This window comes from Colletes gigas, unplaced genomic scaffold, assembly GCF_013123115.1.
Source record: "Colletes gigas isolate AHSC1104 unplaced genomic scaffold, ASM1312311v1 Colletes_gigas_Sc00028, whole genome shotgun sequence".
Classification (NCBI taxonomy): domain Eukaryota; kingdom Metazoa; phylum Arthropoda; class Insecta; order Hymenoptera; family Colletidae; genus Colletes; species Colletes gigas.
Window position 1 is genome coordinate 119,326 of NW_025106657.1, and position 21,049 is coordinate 140,374.

At 32.1% G+C, this 21,049-nt stretch overlaps 1 protein-coding gene across 1 annotated transcript; it reads right to left on the minus strand.

Moving 5' to 3' along the window:
• Positions 1–2,746: 2,746 nt before the first annotated feature.
• On the minus strand, positions 2,747–20,663 carry LOC122401774 (anoctamin-4). Its single transcript, XM_043404124.1, has 14 exons — positions 20,463–20,663; positions 17,739–18,060; positions 14,208–14,355; positions 13,299–13,581; positions 12,353–12,507; positions 10,483–10,728; positions 8,939–9,138; positions 8,676–8,813; positions 8,379–8,596; positions 7,501–7,809; positions 6,029–6,338; positions 5,556–5,761; positions 4,113–4,403; positions 2,747–3,065 (listed from the first exon to the last, which is right to left on the minus strand). The coding sequence occupies exons 1-14, from the start codon at positions 20,499–20,501 to the stop codon at positions 2,754–2,756; spliced, it is 3,177 nt and encodes a 1,058-aa protein (XP_043260059.1). The 5' UTR covers positions 20,502–20,663; the 3' UTR covers positions 2,747–2,753.
• Between the last annotated feature and the right edge of the window lie 386 nt (positions 20,664–21,049).

Consider the following 21,049-nt stretch of genomic DNA (forward strand, 5'->3'; position numbering starts at 1 on the left):
ACGGAAAATGAAATATTGAAATTATGTACAATAAAGAGTATATTGTGTAAATTTTGAAAAACTCATTACCTTTTCTGTGTAGGAAAATATTGCAGTCAATGAAGAAAACCGAAAAAAAACTATAAAGTATATTTTCAATGGTCAAATAATAATTGAGGCATTGGATGGAAAAAGGGTATGTACCATTCTTCCACGAGAAGAAAGCAAAAGTGTGTTTACATCCCCACTCCTGTTGCAGTTCGTTAATACAGGTATTGGTCGAAAACTGTGATGAAGATCGGTGACAGCCAATCAGCGGACTGCAGCAAGAGTAGGGATGTAAACACGCTGTGCCTTCTTCTCATGGAGGGACGATACGCGTATGTGTTTGCTTCGATAAAGGTAACAATTACATGGGGATATACAATCGAAAAATATTCGATTAAGGGGAATTGAATCACTTGGTTTAAAAGTTAATAAAGAAAAAAACGTAGAAAGTCTATTGCATTATCTAGATCAAGTTAGTAGAATATGGATTGAAAATGAACGTGGAAGAAAAATATTAGTTAACGCACACACAAATTATTTAAGGTAATTAAATTTTTGTTTATCTTTGTATTTAATTTTATTGTATTTTCTAAGTAATATGTCGAAAAATTTGTAATAAATTAGTAAACTTTTGTGAACAAAAAATATAACTTTTTATAGGTTTTATCTCATTTATGAATAATAAGCACATAAACCAGTAATACAAAATTCGATCTTTATTATTGTATTACTTTTCATTAAATAATGTCTTAATGAGAACTTTGAAATGACATCTTGGCATATGTGTCCTTTTTCCAACTAATGCCTCAAGTATATTAGTAACGCTATCGTTTCATTTTCCCAATACAATATATACGACTATCTATATCTAACATGTGTACGAGTATAAGGTATTAATTGTTCATAAATCTGAAATCATTTACTCACTTGGTAAGACATGAAATGACAATACAATGTTTTTAAAATTATACTTCACACTTCTTAATGTAATACAAAATTAGACTAATAATTTTCATACATTTATCACATTCTTCATTCTCTAGGCATTCTTATGAATTTACAATGTCTAAATATTTAACATAATGATGTTAAGGAACTAATATAGTTTTTATTTTTAAACCATGTTGATAAAGCTAAACAAATTCACTTAATTGTCCATATGCGTGAAAGTGTCTTTTTTGGTATGGTATGTTCTTTAATATAAAAGATCCTTAATAATAGAAAATTATTTGATACTAATTACAATACTATATAAACATATAATTCTTGTTTAAAAAGCAAAGTTTGAATTTGTTTACATTTCACTTAACATTTAGAAGCTATGAGATCCAAAAGCTAGGAACAGCAAAACATCACTATTTCGTCAATCAACGCTATTTACATCTATATTATTAACATTTCTATCTAAATACTATTTACATAAATTTTTACTTTAGGAAATAAATTACAGACTTTAAACATCACAAAAGAAGCTTACTACTATAATACTGTTACTGTTTGTGTCATGAATCACTCACACTGATTTTATATTTTAAATTATTAATATCTTTCTAGGTCATAGAGTACAGAAAGTGTCAACTATTTAAATAGTTTTGAAATACGTTTGGCATTTATCACCTCATTATAAATTACTTTAATTCAATCGTGGCTTACTCGAATACGTAGTACGTTGCACACGTTTCTAAAATATCACAATTATTTGTTTCGTTTGTTTGTATTTAAAATTTGTACTTGGTATTTCGATACTCGTAAGACTTACTGGTAATTATTTACAAATGCAACAATCTCATCGATCTCAACGGTTTTTAAATATATTAGAGGGTGTGTTTGAATATTCCGACGTAAAAAATAATTGTCGCTCGTTCTTAATTTTTAAGGATATAATTATTAGAAATTTTCAATTTTAGCATAAATTTACGTTTAAGATTCAAACAAAAGTACAAACGATTAATTATAATTTATTTTTAATTTAGTATTGTTTATTCGTCGAAAGAAAAATAATTATCTGAATTGGATTGATTTTGTTAAGAGCGAACAACAATTATTTTTTGCACTAATATTCGGAAATATACTGCTTCTGATATATTTAATACCTGTTAAAACTAATGAGATCGTTGGTTTTGTAAACAATTATCGACTTGATAGTTGTAAAATTATAGGGTAAATGATCCAGTTACTGTCACCCTAAAATTCCAATTATGAGTACATTTAATATAATAAAAAAGGCAACACTTGTATGCTACCTAACGAAAAAAATTATTAATTAAAAAAGACTTAAAAGTATGCGTTTTACAATAGAATACTCTTTTAAGAGAATAGTAATTGGGTTTTCCAGCCTGAGAGGGTCTGGTCAGTTAATAGTAATTGGGGTATTAATAATTATGTCAAACACATTTTAGAGGTGACTCTAATAGTCTCAAAAATAGTTTCCCTAAATTATTAAATTTGCAAATAAAAATAGAAGTTTTGACGAAAGTCGCAGTATTCTCTTCTCCAATTAAAGATATTGAATAATATCTAATAAGTGGAAAAACTTATAATTTTGATAAATAAATAAAAGAAATGCAATATTACTAGAGCTAATTGTTCAGATGGCAGTAATTGGGTCTTTTATCTTAGAGTACGAAATATTTAAGAAACCGTTTCACGAATGATTACAGCATTTTTAAAATATCAAGTACGTTCGTTAGAAAAGGAAATATGACAAATTCGAAATCGTAAACGAATTATGTAACTTCCCATACGGTCGAACCATCGCTGTTTCTGTTGGCTCTGGAGCCTACATCGACGTGAGCGTCCAAGCCGTCGCTTAATTTGCTGAAACGTCTCGCCCAGCTGCCTCTAGCGCCGCATCCGGTTCTACCAATGCTTCCGGCTTCTCTGAGCATCGACAGGATATCATCTTCGTCCTCTCTGCCCTTCAAACCCTTCTCGTATTTGGCCTCCTGAGCGAGCAATCGTTCCCGTTGCAGTTGAGTCGACAGTGAATGAGGAACAGCTGGTATCACGTAACTCATTATTCCAGTCAGAGCGAAAACCTAATTAGTAACAAAAAAATTAATAGCACAGTTTCATTATCTTTATTTTCATTTTTTCGTCGATCTTAATTTTTAATTTGCAGTTTAATTTTATTTCAGGCTTTGGGTTATCAAAATAAAATACTTTATTTTATAGTTTAAATTATCAAAAAATGTAATTTAAAAAAATATCGAGGATATCCCTAGGCAAGGAAAACTGGTGTAGCAGTCAACGTGTTAAAAAAATATCGAGGATATCCCTAGGCAAGGAATACTGGTGTAGCAGTCAACGTGTTAAAAAAATATCGAGGATATCCCTAGACGAGGAAAACTGGTGTAGCAGTCAACGTGTTAAAAAAATATCGAGGATATCCCTAGACGAGGAAAACTGGTGTAGAAGTCAACGTGTTAAACATTTCTAATATTGAAAAAGAAGTAAATGTGCTGGAAATAAAATACTTTAGTTTAACAATTATGATCATGAAATAGAGTATTTTATTTCAACTTTGTTCAAATTATTATACCAATATTAGAAATGTTTAACACGTTGACTGTTACACTAGTTTTCCTTGTCTAGGGATATCCTCGATATTTTTTTAAATTACAATAGTACGAATAGAAATATTCTACAGTTTAATGAAGTTTTTGTTATTTTGTAATATTTCTAATGTCAATGACATTATCAAAAAATTTACAATTATTAAGATTAATTTATTGTAAGCGTTCTGAAAACACGTTGTAAGTTTGAGGCGCCGGTCACCAGTGACCACCATAACAACGTGTTAATGTTTCATTGATGTAGTTATTATTTTACAGTATTCTCAATGAAATTAAATAATAAAAGTCTGTGTCGCAATGTCGGTCACTGGTGACCACCATGACAACGTGTTAAAAAATGTATGAACAATATAAAAGTAAAAAATTACAAACAAATTAATTTCTAGGGACGGAACAGTTAAGTTTAAGTTTTTCTTAACTTTCCGATCATCGAGACTAAATATAGTAATAAACAAAAATTGAAAATGGCACAGACAGATTTTGATTTCTCTAAAAGTTTATAAAACTCACGATATGCTCGAAAACGACGACAAATGCTAAACGAGCCGCGAAGACGTGCCAATATTGCGGGCTGAGTCCGTACGGATCGGTCGGATGGTCGGGCCCGTTTCTGTATCCCCTGTATTGGCATGTTCCCGGCTGTTTTTTGTCAATATCGCTCTTCATGGTATCCTGATAATCCGATGTGTTGAATTCCGACAAAGAACTGTCGATGTAACCGACCAAATCGTTCGTTGGAGAGTAGACGATAGCGTAGACGCTTCGCGGAATGAAATCCGACGTATAAGCAATAACGAACGCCTGTCACAGAATATATTTATCATCCGCAACATGATCGTGGTCGTCGCGTGTTAATCCATCGTGCTCGATAATTTATTCGCTATAGGGACCTAGACTACGCGAAGCTCTTTTGATAAAAGGTTGATCAAATTTTTTATAGTTGACAAAATATTAGATGTATTTACAAAATTTCAGGACCAGTTCATGAAACATACTATCAAGAAAATAAATGTATTCTATGCAGTGAAATCTCGATGTCCTTAACCCCTTAACGTTCATGCCCGAGTCTGACTGCTTTGAAGAACAATATTTGTTTTCCTTCAAATTATACGTTAGATACTACATTGTAATTAACAAAAACCGTATTTTTAGAAACAAATCCAATATAGAAAACTGATCATTGTTGGTTAACCCGAAAAATATGAGCGTTAAGGGGTTAAAAGCTGTTCCGTAAATGATACATTCTTATCCCCATCACTAGGGGGATTCCCCTTGAACCAGTGAAGCGAAGTGTAACTGGAGACGTGGCGGCTTTCTTTAAATATCTTTATTGCCTTCGTCACCTTCGTTTCAATGCCCCTATCAGAGTGAAGTGAAGCTCTTTTGACAAAAGGTTGATAAAATTTTGTATAGTTGACAAAATATTAGACGTATTCACAAAATTTCAGGACAAGTTCATGAAAAATTATACTTTCAAGAAAATAAATGTATTCTATGTGTATAAACTGCGGATCTTTATGCAAATTCATATTTTTATTAATGGAATTAATGAAATGAGAGATTTCTAGAGGGTTGTCTCAACCCCTAAATATACCTGAGAATTCATATCTTACTTTAAGTATTTCTTATATTTTTGCATATTAAGTCTACTGATTTAATACTGATGCCAAATTTTGGAAAAATTGATATATTTTTAAAAGTGATTTTTAATTATTGTTTTTGCAGTACGAGAATGCAAAAATAATAATTAAAATTGTTTTAGAACCGATAAGAGTGGGTCTTAGATAGAGTTTCGACCGCCAAATAATTTCTTTCAAGATAAACTATTTTTTAAAGATTCAAAGTGACCTATCGATTTTAATGCTAGCAGTTAAAATTCATCTATTTAGTCTAGTCCTATGTTTTAATAACATTCTCGTCTCGTTGCACATTTAAAGCTTCATTATTACGTACATTTGATACTACCGCGACGTAAGTTACTCCCCTAAGTATGCCGTACCAGGCACCGATGTCTTCCACCCTCTCCGCTAATGGTCTTCTCGCCTCTTTCACCATTTTATACGCGTCCAAGCGTATCTCCGCTATATTATTTAACAACGCGAACAGCGGCGCTAATGGAAACGCAGCGACGAACAACGTCACAAATCCATATTGCAATACTGCGTAAAAGAAAGGGGGATTTAATTGAATTTTAATGTTCAGTTTTCGAATTTTCATGGCACTGCATGCACATCATATACTCGACGTACGCAGGACGACTGATTCCAACATGTAAATGAACTTAACTCGTAAAATTAAAAACACAGTTCACGTTCCACATGACTAAGCAATCTTTATATAAATATTTTTTAAACGCGAAATATTCATTTATGGATCGAAACGAGTCACTCTGCGTAAAAGTCAGAGCTGAAATAAATTGCACGTACTCATTTCCAGGTACTCGTCGAACAGAGCGAGTCTACCGGGATCCTGAAGCTGGTAATCCTTTTCCCAGCAGGTGTAAGGTCTGGCGTGGTCCTTCGTGGCGGCGACGTGATTTCTTTTGCGCCACCAGTTCCACAATTTCGGTGACAGTATTTCGACAAAATTGTTGAAGCACTGTTTGCCCACCATTATAATAGCAAGCTGTATGCAAACCTCCGACAGACAACCGGCTGGATCGCACACGTCCGTTTTTATGCGTACAAACTCGGAAGACCTTGCCTCCGCATCCCCCGGATGAACGAAGAATCTCCCCTACAAATCAATGTCTCAAATAATTACAATTTAACATGCAAGGTGTTTGGTCATCCCTGGGAAAAACTGCAATGGGAGATTCTAGGGGCCAAAATAAGACGAAAATCAAGAATATCAATTTGTTGACTGAGGCTTCATTAGAAAGATATTAAAAAATTTCAAATTATTCTGAAAAAATTATTTTTGCTTGCGGGGCTCAATTACAATCAATTTTGATGAATAGATATACCCCTGAAATCTTGCGCATTTTGGAGAAAAAAATTCGAGTAGGTACTGAAATTTTTAAACGAAATTAAAAAAATGTCAAATCATACTAAAAAAATTATATTTAGATACAGGGGTGAATTACAAACATTTTTGGAGAATAAATATACCCCTAAAACCTACCCACTTTCGAGAAAAAAATTCGAGTAGGCGCTGAAATTTTTCGGAAAGATTGAAAAATTTCAAATCGTTCTAAAAAAATTATTTTTAGTTAGGGGAATCAATTACAATTTTTTCTGGTGAAGAGACATATCCCCGGAATCCTATCCATTTTCTAGAAAAAAATTCAAATAGGTGCTGAAAATTTCGGCGAAAAAAAAGTTTTTCAAATCGATCTAAAAAAATTATTTGCGGTTGCAGGGGTCAATTACAATCATTTCTGGTGAATGGATATACCCTCGAAATCCTACGTACTTTCGAGAAAAAAATTCAGGAAGGGGAACAAATTTCTCGGCGAAATTGAAAAATTTCAAACCGTTCTGGAAAAATTATTTTTGATTGCGGGGGTCAATTACAATGATTTTTGGCGAACACACATACCCCCGAAATCCTACGTATTTTCGAGAAAAAAATTCTTTACCGAAAATATATTGTGTGGCCGGAAATGTTTCTTAACAAAGCCTTAATCAACAAATTAGTATCCTTGATTTTCGTCTTATTTTGGCCTCTAAAAACTCCCATTAAAATTTTTCCCAGGGGTGGTTGAACACCCTGTATATGTTCATTTATGTTCTAGAAATAAAGAAGCAGTCTAAATAATCCATTTTGTTAACGCTTTAACAAGTTAGCAATTTTATTAGATATCACCTGAGATTTTACGCGACTAATTAAGAAACGATAATCCTACGCATGAATAAATAATCGTAACTAACTTTAATCGGTGAACTCTGTCACAAACCTTAAAGAAAGCAATATAAATCAGAGACGAGTAAAAGTTGACGAATTCGAACAGAAATATCTTGAAGGTAAAACTGGACTCGTATTCGGTTTGAGTTCTTGGATTCTCCATGTTGACCATCCACCGCGCTAGGCGATGATACACTCTCGTTAGTATCATGATGATCACCAAGTTGACAAGAGCAGCGGTCACGGAGGTGAAAATCTTCGCGTGTTTCTTCAGGAACGATCCACCACCGCCATAGAACACGGCTACTAGCGATATACGATAAATGATGGTTCCCAGTACAGCGCCCAAAACTACGCATATCTAAACAGAAACATTATTTATTCACCTGTCCCAGAACCCTTTGAATTTATTTAATTATTAATGTAATTACTGAAGAGTAGACTGCGGATCTTAATGCAAATTCATACTTGTATTAATAGAATTAACGAAATGGTAGCTTTGTCTCCACCCTTAAATACAATAATTCATATCTCACTTTAAGTATTTCTTATATTTTTGCATTTTTATATATTACAATATACAATTTTTATTAGACTGCGGATCTTCACGCAAATTCGTGTTTTTATTAATAGAATTAATGAAATAGGAGCTTTGCAGAGGGTTGTCTCAACCCCTAAATATATCAATTCGTATCTTGCTTTAAGTATTTCTTATATTTGTACATATTAAGTGCATTCTGTAGTTTTATGTAAATTAAAATTTCCCATAAACGCATAAACATCCGCAGCCTATCTATGAAAGAGTCAGGCAAACCGAAAATCTAATCGATCTATCCGCGTGTTTTATATGTACGTAATTTGTAGTATTTGCTACTTGCGATTGAATAAGAGTTATTCGCGGCCTTTGAAGTAGGTGAATGTTTTTCTTACCATGAAAAATACTATAGAGCCAGTAGCGCAGAGACGTAACACTTTGGACCACGCAGGTAAATAAGGTTCTCTTTCTCTGGTCACAGGGTTTATTCGAAACGTTTTCACCGTAGTCTCAAACTCGGGCCTTGGCTCCTCGTCGCTTTCGACATTTTGAAGGTCCCATTCCCATATTAATACAGCCTGTCGCCGTTTCCACAGTTCGAGGAACGTTGTAGCTATATAAAATAAATACCAGTATTATTAAGAATATATGTAACCATTTGTAAGGCAAGTCATGTGTTTTGCATACTTTACCCCAAAATGACATGAAAAGGGCGAAGAAGACGGTAGCGGGATTATCGAATAAATAAGTTAACTTAGAAAAAATGCAAGATTCGCCCAGTCTTTGGTAGCTGCACGCTTTATCGCAGAGGGGGCATAACGTAATATTTCCTGAAAGCATAAATCAAAGAAATTAAAGTTACATTTAGGTATCAGGTATTTAGGTATCTGTATCTAAATAACTATTACTAAATATAAGATTAAATATTACGAGTTAAATTGTGAAATAAAATCACCCGCTATATTTGAATCGCATATTTCTTTGCTAGGTATGTTGTCAGCCCCCTCCATGCTTCCAACCCCATACATGAAGCATAAAAGCCCGACAATCGCTGGCAGATACAAGCATTTCGTGTAAAAGCCCAGCCATGCGAAATAAAGTGCCACTTTCTCCCCGAAGTATCGTCGGATTAACCAAAGTGGTTGCTTCTTGTACCTAAAAGTACAGCACTAAATTTTCATCTTACGTATTCGCATAGAACTAACAAATCGAATAATAAAATACTTATATGTACATGTAATAATTAGACCGTGGATGTTTATACATTCACGAAAAATTTTAATTTTCAAAAAACTACATGCACTTGGTATACAAAACTGTATGAAATATTTCAAGCAAGATACGAATTGTTATATTGGGGGGTTGAAATTAATTAAAGTTTAATTTTCAAGAAACTACAGAATGCACTTGGTATACAAAACTATATGAAATATTTCAAGCAAGATACGAATTGTTATATTTAGGGGTTGAAATTAATTAAAGATTCATTTTTAAAAAACTACAGAATGCACTTGGTATACAAAACTATAAGATATATTTCAAGCAAGATACGAATTGTTATATTTAGGGGTTGAAATTAATTAAAGATTCATTTTCAAAACACTACAGAATGCACTTGATATACAGAACGATATGAAATATTTCAAGCAAGATACGAATTGTTATATTTAGGGGTTGAAATTAATTAAAGATTCATTTTTAAAAAACTACAGAATGCACTTGGTATACAAAACTATAAGATATATTTCAAGCAAGATACGAATTGTTATATTTAGGGGTTGAAATTAATTAAAGATTCATTTTCAAAACACTACAGAATGCACTTGATATACAGAACGATATGAAATATTTCAAGCAAGATACGAATTGTTATATTTAGGGGTTGAAATTAATTAAAGATTCATTTTCAAAACACTACAGAATGCACTTGATATACAGAACGATATGAAATATTTCAAGCAAGATACGAATTGTTATATTTAGGGGTTGAAATTAATTAAAGATTCATTTTTAAAAAACTACAGAATACACTTGGTATACAAAACTATAAGATATATTTCAAGCAAGATACGAATTGTTATATTTAGGGGTTGAAATTAATTAAAGATTCATTTTCAAGAAACTACAGAATGCACTTGATATACAAAACTATATGAAATATTTCAAACAAGATACGAATTTATATTTATTTATATTTAGGGGTTGAAATTAATTAAAGTTTAGTTTTCAAAAAACTACATGCACTTGATATACAGAACGATATGAAACATTTCAAGCAAGATACGAATTGTTATATTTAGGGGTTGAGACTACCCTCTACAAAGCTCCTATTTCATTAATTTTATCAATAATAACACGAATTTGCGTGAAGATCTTCAGTCTAATAATAGTGAAGAAGAAATAGAAATAGAACATTGGATATAGAAGTTTCGTTAATAATTTAACAAAAATTTCTAGTTTCTTTGATGTGATGTGACATAAAATTGTGTGCAGAATTACCACTGCGAGGGTCTGGCCCATATTAAATATAATAGATGCCTATCGAGGATTTCTCCGTTGAGCACCGGTTTATTATAAGGCCCCTCGTGCAGAGAAAAGCAATCGAGGAAAGTGCCATCCGCCAAAAGTCTACGGATACCAGCTTTTTCGTGAGTCTCGTCGTACCTCGCCCTCAGCAATATTTGCATTACAATCAGTGATCTTTGAGCAGGCGTGTAAGCCGTGTCCCTGTCTTTCACTACGAATCTACAAAAAAAAACGCAAATTGATTACTAATTTATGAATTTATCGTCAAAAATCGATCATGAAGTTTTGGATAGACGAATGTAAAACAGAAACACAAAGAAGGGAGAATTTGTATTTTTTGAAGATAATTATATTTCAATGCTTGAAAAACGGACTAAAACTCTTTTTTATAAATTCATACAACTAAAACAGAATACAAAATATTAAGATAATAAAAAAATATAGTAACAGACATGTAAATACAAAAATATCGATATAGATTATACGAATGTATAATGTTGCGAATAAATAGATAAAATAAAATGATGTTTCCCTTTTTAAAGACGAAGTTGACTTTGAAAATTAATTTGGTACTAATTTGGAGATAGACACAAGTAGAAACAGTGCATTTTAAACAGACATGTCAAAAAAACTGTTTTTAATCCGAGGTCACACAAATTTTCAAATTCCAAAATTTTATTCCATATTTTTAGTCCCCTTCAAACACCTGGGTAATTTAAAATAATAAATATACAGAAATTCTGATCGAAAATTAAAATTGTTACGAAACACAGGAATTTGAATTTTTCAATAACCAAAAAATTTCCACACATTCATCTGAGTAATTTTAAATAATAAATATATAGACATTCTTATCGAAAATTAAAATTGTTCGAAACATAGGAATTTAAATTTTTATTAAACACAGAAAGAATTACCAAAAGTATACTTTAAACAAGGCGTTTTGTTAGCTTCACTGATTTTTTAAAATACTACCGAAGAGATTGACACAATTATTCTTTGTACAGAAAAATTACTTGTCTTTGCATTAATTCTTCTATTGCTGCTCAGTTGTAAAAATTATATCAATGTCTTGTGTATTGTTATATTTTATAAATTAATTACAGCATTACTCGATTATAAAGAGTACAGGAGACAAAATTTCTTCGTCATAATCATTATTTACTATATTTGTGACAAATTAAATATGCCTCTCTTTCTCAATAACATGATAAAAAGACTTTATTTCACAAGTAAATTGTGATTTATTTACTCTTTTTCTTCCTAAACATTTCAAATTATTTCTTTACACTTGTTTCCTATTACAAGTTGTTTAATTTTAAAATCCTTATTAAAACAATATTATTTTTATTTCATTCATTGGGTTGTAACATAAATTATAAGTTCGATTGCATTAAACATCTTTTTTTAATTACTAACGAGGATTCAACATAAGCTACAAAATTCACTAACGATCCTACGAGAAATAGACTCATGCAAAAAAGTTTTAAACTTATTAAAAGACATTAAAGTATACCAATTGCTCTAAATATGATCAGTTCCACTAGGTAACCCAATTGTGGTCACTAATAACCAACAAGGTGCATGTGACCTAAAATGCTCAAGTACAGAATTACATTCAATCAATTATAGTAGAATTCTTAGAGATAGAATATGTTTATACTTACTATCGAACTTATTTATATTAAACTGTATTGGAATTGCATTAGTTACAAATTCTTGGTAACAATTTTATTTTCATGTCACGGTTGTGTTCGAAAATAGTTTCGAGAACCCAGGCCGTGAAAGTTTCAAGGAACTTATTGTTTCAGAAACACGCTGCGTATGAATACGTAAATGTTACCTTTCCTCCCGGTCGCTAGAATCGATGCTACCGTAGAAAGTAGGCTCTACAGGGTATTTTTGGGTGTCCCAAGTATGGATCTTCCTTACCCACTTTATCCACCTTATCCATTTTTCCCAAAGCTTCGGCCTCTCTTTCGCGTCCTCGTTACCTTGCTAACAACACAAATTGCACGGTAAATCACTTCCAATTCTTGTCATTGTTCACGGTGAGTCACGAAATTGCTTACATGGTCGTTTCAAGTTTTTTTTTAACAACAAAGTAAACTCGTTTGTTCGTTTACATCTACCCTTGATACAGAAACCTATTATTAGTTAATTGTTAATTTTGTGAGTTCAGATATTTGCATTACGAAAAAATGGTTCGTGGTTGGTGGCCAATTTTCTTTTAAATTATTTACATACATGTGTGTTATTTATTGATAATTAAATAATCTTGTGAACAATAATTCAAAAGAAAATTGGCCACCAACTACAAACCACAAAACTATAAATCATTTTTTTATAATGCAAATATCTGTACTCATAAAATTGATCAAATTTTTCACTATGCAATAATTACAGAATTAAGTAATAACACGTTTCAGCACCAAGGGTTTATGCAAAATACTACATTAAGAGTTTAATGTTTTAGATTGGTCCTCACAATCTTCAAACTAAGGCGTTAATAATACCAGTGCAAATTTATCGTTATTATAAGAAAATGTAACGAATAAATGCAACGAAATAAGTCTCGAACAATGTGAAAAGCTTGTGGAAAGTATGCCAAAAAGAATAGAAATTATTAAAATTCTTCTTCAAGTCTAACTTTCCATAAGTTTCATTATTTTTCTAATATGTATTCTTCTCGACATGTTTTGTATTAATGTAACAATTGGAAGTATTTGATGAATTTCGTAAGTCACCCCTCTTTTTGTTTCGTTTTATCCGCATTAAAATTGGCCTACCCATGCCTTGACAGAAATGGTGATGAATCTTTTGGTGGGCAGCTTTAGGTTCATCACTTCGGCATACTGGATCTTGATCTTCCACGGTATGTGCAACTTCAAGAAATAAGTATTCCCGTCGTACGAGTTCTCCTTAGGTTCCAGCTCTAATTGCAAACCCTCTTTCAACAGATTTTGTTGGAACACGCGTCTCTGTTCTTTTCGACGCGCTTCTATCTCAGTCATCACACCCTTGGTGTCCTCTTGGTAGACCAACACCATGTCGATACGTCTACGACCATCCCTACAAAGTGAAGACAATAAATTTCATTATCGTCAGTCAGGCCCAAGTTAATTTCATTTGAAATGAAAATAAAAAACAATTATTTAAAATAACTTCGTTGCTCGAAGTAACGACTATATCGAGTAATTTATTCCATTTTATCGTTTAAAACAACGAATATTTTAATTTTTAAAAATAGCAGGAATATCAAATACTATAATTGGTTTATTGTTTTTTTATTTTAAACACCAATGGAAAAGTGTGGAATTGTTCCTTAGGCAAAGGATCTTTATATTTTGTGAAAAAACATCGACTTCGAATGAATATATTATGTCGTAGTTTAAAATGATAATTTATGTTAGTGTATTAGATAAAGGACTACGTAAAAAGGTAGGGCTATTACATTTCATAGTCCAGATTCTAGGTTTTCCTTAAAATCACTGTTTTAGGAAACACACACAAAATATTAGAACGCAACAGGTGAGACTGAATTTATTTTACTTTGCTAATAAAACAAAAATGTTTGAATATTTGTAACTCATTGGTGGTTAAAAATTGATTAATTTGATATATGATTGAAGGAAGTTCGTATGGTACAACGAAATCGAAGAATCGTAAGAAATGATCGGGAATTCTTTAATTATTACCGAAAATAAAGAGTTTCAGGATCTATTTCCGATTCAGCGGATGCATCTTTCTGCAACAAAGCATCCCTCGGTATGTCGTCCGGGAATATTGGAGTATCTAACAATGGCGGAGTATCATCTGGTGTAGTCGGGGCCGTAAGCTTTGGACCTGCGAAACAATTAATTACTTGGAATTATTTCTCCAGCAATTATTATCTCCAACAAGTTGGTAACGTTTTTTACCAACCACCTTTGAAATATTGTCGTAAATATCGATGATAAATTAGCTACCCCTTCCAATTTAGAGTTCTCATTTGTCATTTCACAGAACAGAGTGGATCGGAGAACTAATGTATCGTAAAACACTATACGATGATCCATCGAACAATGCCCATAGAAATATCTAATCTACGACTGCAAAATTTACCGTCGATGTTTATAACAATATTTCATAAAAATGTGACGAGGAATTTAATAAATGTCTAACTTTTGTTTCCTATGGAATCTGCACGATTAATAACTGGAACACAAATTCTAATTCGCTTGTCCACCGTTCAGACATCACGTAATTTATGCATAAATGCTTCTCTATCTTTTTAATAATGAAAGAGATAAATGAGTGTATACATTCATATAGGAATAATTTGTATTATAATGCACTTCATTCAACACTGTATCTGCAAATACGTAGTTGCGCACCTGTTGCATAAAAATTTCTTACAATCCAATATTGTCGAACTGAAATCATTACGTGGATGGGAAACACTATACGTAACACTTCTCGAAACGATTCTTTAAAAGAATGCACGAAGAAATATACTCCATCTTGATGTTTTTAAAGCGAAGTTACGGTAGGAAGGGTATCATTACTGTCGAAAGGAAAGTTATACTTTGTAAGTTAGAAAGAAAGGGGGTAATAATAGAAGACACGTATTTGTCTGACAATGGTTCGACAAACTGTAGCCTTTCTGACCACGCTAAAGTTGTACATGCATTGTTGATAAGTATAGTTCGTGACACACTGACATTCATATGCATATTGATCGTAGTTTATTGACTTAGGCCTACTTCTACCATTACCAATGACATTATCATGAATACGCGACCATATATTTATACGTACCTATCATTCAAATATTTAATTAATTTATGCTCCATACGCGTACCGAAAAATATTTCTTAAACTATAAATAATTACACGGAAACATAAATAACGAAGCAACGAATAAGTTTTTGAAAATGAGAGCGACGATGAATAGAAAATTTGGAAAATCGAATTTTTCCTATTTTCTTTTTACTTACAAGACAGTTAGACAGTATGTCACATTTTAAGTATCAGTGTTTTTGAAAATTATGGAAAATTGATTGAAGTATAATAACGGTGATGTGTTGAAATAAGGTAATTTTAAATCCTTGTTACTTTTATACAGATAAGATGATAAGAAAAATTAGATTCCGCGAAAATATAACGCCTCCAAATCTAAATAATTTCCATCAAACTCCATTATATCATTCAATTTCATCAGTGGCTCATTTGCATCACTTAATTTGCATATGAATTGGAGTGGTCAGCGATATGAAGGATAAAAAAGAAAGGACAGAGAAGATAATGGAATTGCTTATAAAAGGTGGTTACCAATTAGTTGTAAATATTTTAGAGGAGTTTATGCAGGTCAAATTAAGACGAAAATTAAGAACGATAAAATTACGTTGTAGGCTCCAAATAAGGTATTTTTTTACGGAAAAACTATTTTCAAGTCTTATTTGATTTTATACACATATATAAAATTGCAAAAGCAAATTGTTTTTCAAATTAAATCCTAATATTGAATTTCATTTATTCTAAGAAAAATGCACATGTTCTACGTGCACTACTACCATAAATGTTTTTACAATTATATTTTCAGAGCAAATTAGTTTTTAGATCATGTGTTACGTTCCCACATAATATGGTTTTTTATTTTTTTTGTCAGATTGAAGTTGACTCTAATCAGAAACGTATTCACAGACATTTGGTTCTTTTTATTTAATTATTTTAATTTATGCTTTTGTTTTTGTGAAGACTGAAGAATAGATGGATATTTTCAAATCTTTCCTTATAAAAAATAAAATAAAAGAACTCTTAGTTTCTTCTAATATTGTGAGCAATTAATAATTCGGACACAAAATCTCAAACGAAATTTTATTAATTTTGATTGTTATTTTATTTTTGCTTGACGAATCACTGAATGAAAATGATGTGTAGGTATAATAGTCGGTATAGTAATATACAGGATTTTTGGCCACTCCTGAGAAAAATTTTAATTTTAATTTTTTGACTGAGGCTTCGATAAAAAGTTATTAAAAATTTTTAAATCATTCTGAAAAAATTATTTTTAGTCACACAGGTCAATTGCAAGCATTTTTGATGAATAGACATACCCCTGAAATCCTACCCACTTTCATGAAAAAAATTCGAGTAGGTAATGAAATTTTTAAACGAAATTGAAAAATTTCAAATCATGCTAAAAAAATTATATTAAATCAAAGGGGTCAATTACAAGCATTTTTGGTGAATAGACATACCCCCTGAATTCCAACCCACTTTCGAGAAAAAAATTCGAGTAGGTAATAAAATTTTTAAACGAAATTGAAAAATTTCAAATCATACTAAAAAAATTATATTTAGTCACAGGGGTCAATTACAAGCATTTTTGGTGAATAGACATACCTCTGAAATCCTACCCACTTTCATGAAAAAAATTCGAGTAGGTAATGAAATTTTTAAACGAAATTGAAAAATTTCAAATCATGCTAAAAAAATTATATTAAATCAAAGGGGTCAATTACAAGCATTTTTGGTGAATAGACATACCCCGAAATTCTACGCACTTTCGAGAAAAAAAAATCTAATATTAAGCCAGAAATGCTTCCCTGAGATTTCATATGAATCTTTAAAATGTCATAACTCCTGAACGGATTGGACGATTTTAATTTTTCAAAATGCAAACAACCCGTATTTTAGTGAAGAATATGTAGAAATACTAACAATATTGAAAAAGTTGTTTTTTGCCACCATAAAGTGAGAAAAAAAACCCCTAAAACTGGTCCAATTTTCAAACGGCCATAACTCCGATAATAGTAAGGGTATCGCATTGAAATTTAGTATGGAAGTAGAGCTCATGGGTACCTACAAAAAAATATTAGACAACATTTCCGTACAACGTCAAACAAATTTATTAAAAATAAAAAACGAACGTTTAAGAAAAATCGACAGGTGCTGAATTTTTTCGGCGAAAAAAAAATTTCAAATCATTCTGAAAAAATTATTTTCAGTTGCAGGGGTAAATTACAATATTTTTTGGTGAATAGACCTACCCCCGAAATCCTACCCACTTTCGAGAAAAAAATTCAGTACGAGCTCCACTTTGAACGTTAATAACTTTTTAACGAAGCTTCAAAAAATTAGTATTCTTGATTTTCGTCTTATTTTGGCCTCTGGAGTCTCCAATTAAAATTTTTAACACCCTGTATATTTCCTGAAACGTGTAAATCCCACCATTTGAAACCCACCAAATGCATCTCGAACAGTCAAATTCGTTCCAGAGGGATAAACGCTGGACCTAGATAATGTCCTATTGCCTTTCGGCGATCCAGGTTGAATGCCATTTTTATCCTTTTCATACAACATTTCTTTGTTATTTCCAACTAACTGTTTGCTTTTGTTCACGTCCGACGAACTCGATCCTGCCGAGGACTTCGTCCTTTGTGGCGTTGAGGCCTCTGATGGCACATTCGGTGGTACATTTTCGTTCGTTAATGAGCATCTTGGACTTGGTTTACCGGTGCTTGCATTAGTAACAGATAACAAACTTTGTCGTCTACTGTAACTGTTCTGTAAAATAAATGATATTTATTATATTTATTCCAGCATGCTATTCACTGTTCTGGTGCGCAGTACAGAGAAGAAGTTATGGGTACATATGAGTTCTAGGGTTTTTGCTCCTCCCTCTAAATCAGTACTACTATTCATGGTTTTCAATTACAAAAAAGTATTTCTTGTTAAATTTAAAGTCAGGGTCTCAGAATTTTAATATTTAAAATTACATAAATGTGGATCCATCACTGTTCCAAGTGGTATCAAAGTCTACCTTTCTAGCGTCAGTTTTTCTTGCGTTTAATGAAAATAATTTTTCAGTGGCCATTTGGACGAAGGGTACATTCGATTACAATAGTTTTTATCATTATTTTCCAGGAGGCTACCTGGTCATACGTATACACCGATTTGATGGAATGGCATTTGTGACTCCAATTGATACAATGCGAGGTTTCCAATGTCATTCCACCAATCGAAATCCACCAGTGCCATGTATGTATGCACAGTGACCTCGTGACAGATTCAGTACATATCAAAATATTCCGAAAATATTGGCGATTGAAATTTGTTTTCTGAATTTTTTTAGCTTCTTAAAAAAATGATTCAAATTTTGGTTCAGCTTAATAAAAAATATTCAAATAATAAAAGACTGATATCACTTTCCATTAAAATAATATAGTTCTCTCTTTTTCTAACAGTTGCCTCAAAAGAATTTGTTGCGTGTCTAAAATTAGCCCCTTTGGACTATTATAAAAGAAATTATATAGATATCTTCGTTGGATTCTTGTAATATTTTAATCGAACCACATTGTGTAAATTTATGCTGGGAGGTAAGTACTAAAAATTCCACAAAACTAAATTTTCACACTCAATAACTAAGAGCCACCCTAATCAGGATTTAGACGATTAACGAAGGTGGGAGTGGCCTAGACAGAATTAGGGGATGTAACGGGAGACAGAGGTGGAAATAGATGAAAGCAAGGAGGAAGAAGAATTAGATTAGGATTAACTTAGTGTAAGAATAACGTAGCTCTTGAAAAAATGAGTGCAGCCATTAGGTAATGTAGAAATAATTCAATACTGAAATAAACATGTGTTGAAATTAACATAAAGATAAATTAGGGATGAAATAAGTTTGAAATGGAATTAGTGAGTGTAAGAATAAATAATTTTATTGCAAAAAGAGACAATAAGGTCTTGCACGTCGTGTACAAACCACCCTAACGAACAGTAAGAAGAAAGTCAATTCTATTTACGAATTTGTTTGCAAACAGAAATGATCTACGCTTTTCTATCGTGCACATATTTTATTGAAATTGATCGGAACAACGATACAACCGTACAACCTTTTAGTTCGGACGTCATCGCGTAAATGTTTTATAATTGCTGGATAATTCAGCGACGTATGTTTCGTTTTTGAACCGCAGCTTATAATTACATGCATAATCTAGATGTACCGTGGCCTGTTTAGATTTATAACTTGGATAGTTGTACCGGCTAGATCCATCGATTAAATAAAACTAAACTAGGGTCAATGCAAGCTTTAAAATATTCATCGTTTTTTTTATGTATACGCTATAATTGAACGCGATTGCATATCGTTACGTTAAAATAGTAAAACTGTATATGAAAATAATAACACGAAAAATATAATTTTTATTCTTAGATACATGTAAATTGTGAATGTGGTGGTGTAATGTTGTTATCCTTTCGCATTACAATAATTTGATAATTTTCATAGAAAACACGGAATTTTATCGATATAAAATTCATGGAGTAATGGTTTATAATGGCCTAAGGGAATATTGTACTGTAAAGCGCGTATTTTTAGGTCTTTTTTATAATTTTTTGCAGAAAACAACTCTTTTGTTGAAATTTCTCATACATATTTATTGATATTTATTTTAAAGTATTATAAAGTATCTGCACGTTCTAGAACATAGTAAAAATAAAATGTTATGTTCTACATATTTGAAATGAAAAATGAAAACAGATTTTCAATCAGAATGCTAAAATGAAAGAGAAGTCGATAATTAAATGAACGACAACATTTTGACTATCATTTTCGCGAACTAAACAAATATAAAAGACACAACATAATAAATTTTGAGCCTAGTACGAGCTATAGTATCAAATTTTGTACCAATCGGTCAAATAAATTTTCAGATATCATGAAAATCAGTTAAAAAAAATACGTTCAAAGCGTAAAAAAAAATATGAAACAAACAAGGAATTTAGATACAAAAAGCACATATATGTCTGAAAAAAAATTTGTAACAAAAAAGATGGATTTTGAGAAACATTTACAGTAGAGTACTTCCTTAAATGTGAGCATACAAATATGAAACAATTTGTAAATGAAATTTTACTATGATTTACTACGTACAATTTGAAGCTAAAAAATAAAAAGTCGAAAGTACCTGCGTCTCATTTTCCACTCGAAGTTCACTGTTATCCATCGTGTTCAACGAGAATTAATAGATAATGTCGAGAACAATGGTCTGTCGCCGTTGACGCTCAGAGAAAATTCAAACTCCACGACGATCCTGATCGATGCTGTCATTCTGAGATCAGATACGGCAATGAAGCACCGTGGTCTCCCTTTTAACGAAGAACGGAGTATAGTCCAATAATATCCGTGATAATAACGTGTATCCAACGATACACTCGTGTAACGTAATAATCCTAATTAAATTACGCTTCTCGTCGTATTATACGCAAATCGAACGACTTCTTGCGGGGGAACAGCGCATCGACGACGGCAGCCAATTCTAATGGCGCGGGCGAGGATGCCCGGAGATCGTCGTATTTGAAGCGATGTTTATCACGGGATCACTTTGAGTTTGAAAAATGCCACGTGACGGCACGCTCTTGTGCGAAGATAGTCGTCTCTGTTGGCTCTATCATGGCTACCGATCAATCGATAATACGTTACCGGAAAACGGCGACTGGTGTTCGGGAAAAGTTAGATTCCGGTTCGATCGGCATGCATACGTAAAACACGCGG

Excerpts from the sequence above, each read along its gene's own strand:
- LOC122401774 (XM_043404124.1), bottom strand. The coding sequence starts at position 20,501 with ATGGATAACAGTGAACTTCGAGTGGAAAATGAGACGCAG. Across the intron at positions 13,582-14,207 it reads CCTGAAACTCTTTATTTTCG|GGATGGTCGTAGACGTATCG; the intron begins GTAATAATTAAA and ends TTCACTTTGTAG. Across the intron at positions 3,066-4,112 it reads TCGTCGTTTTCGAGCATATC|GTTTTCGCTCTGACTGGAAT; the intron begins GTGAGTTTTATA and ends GTTACTAATTAG.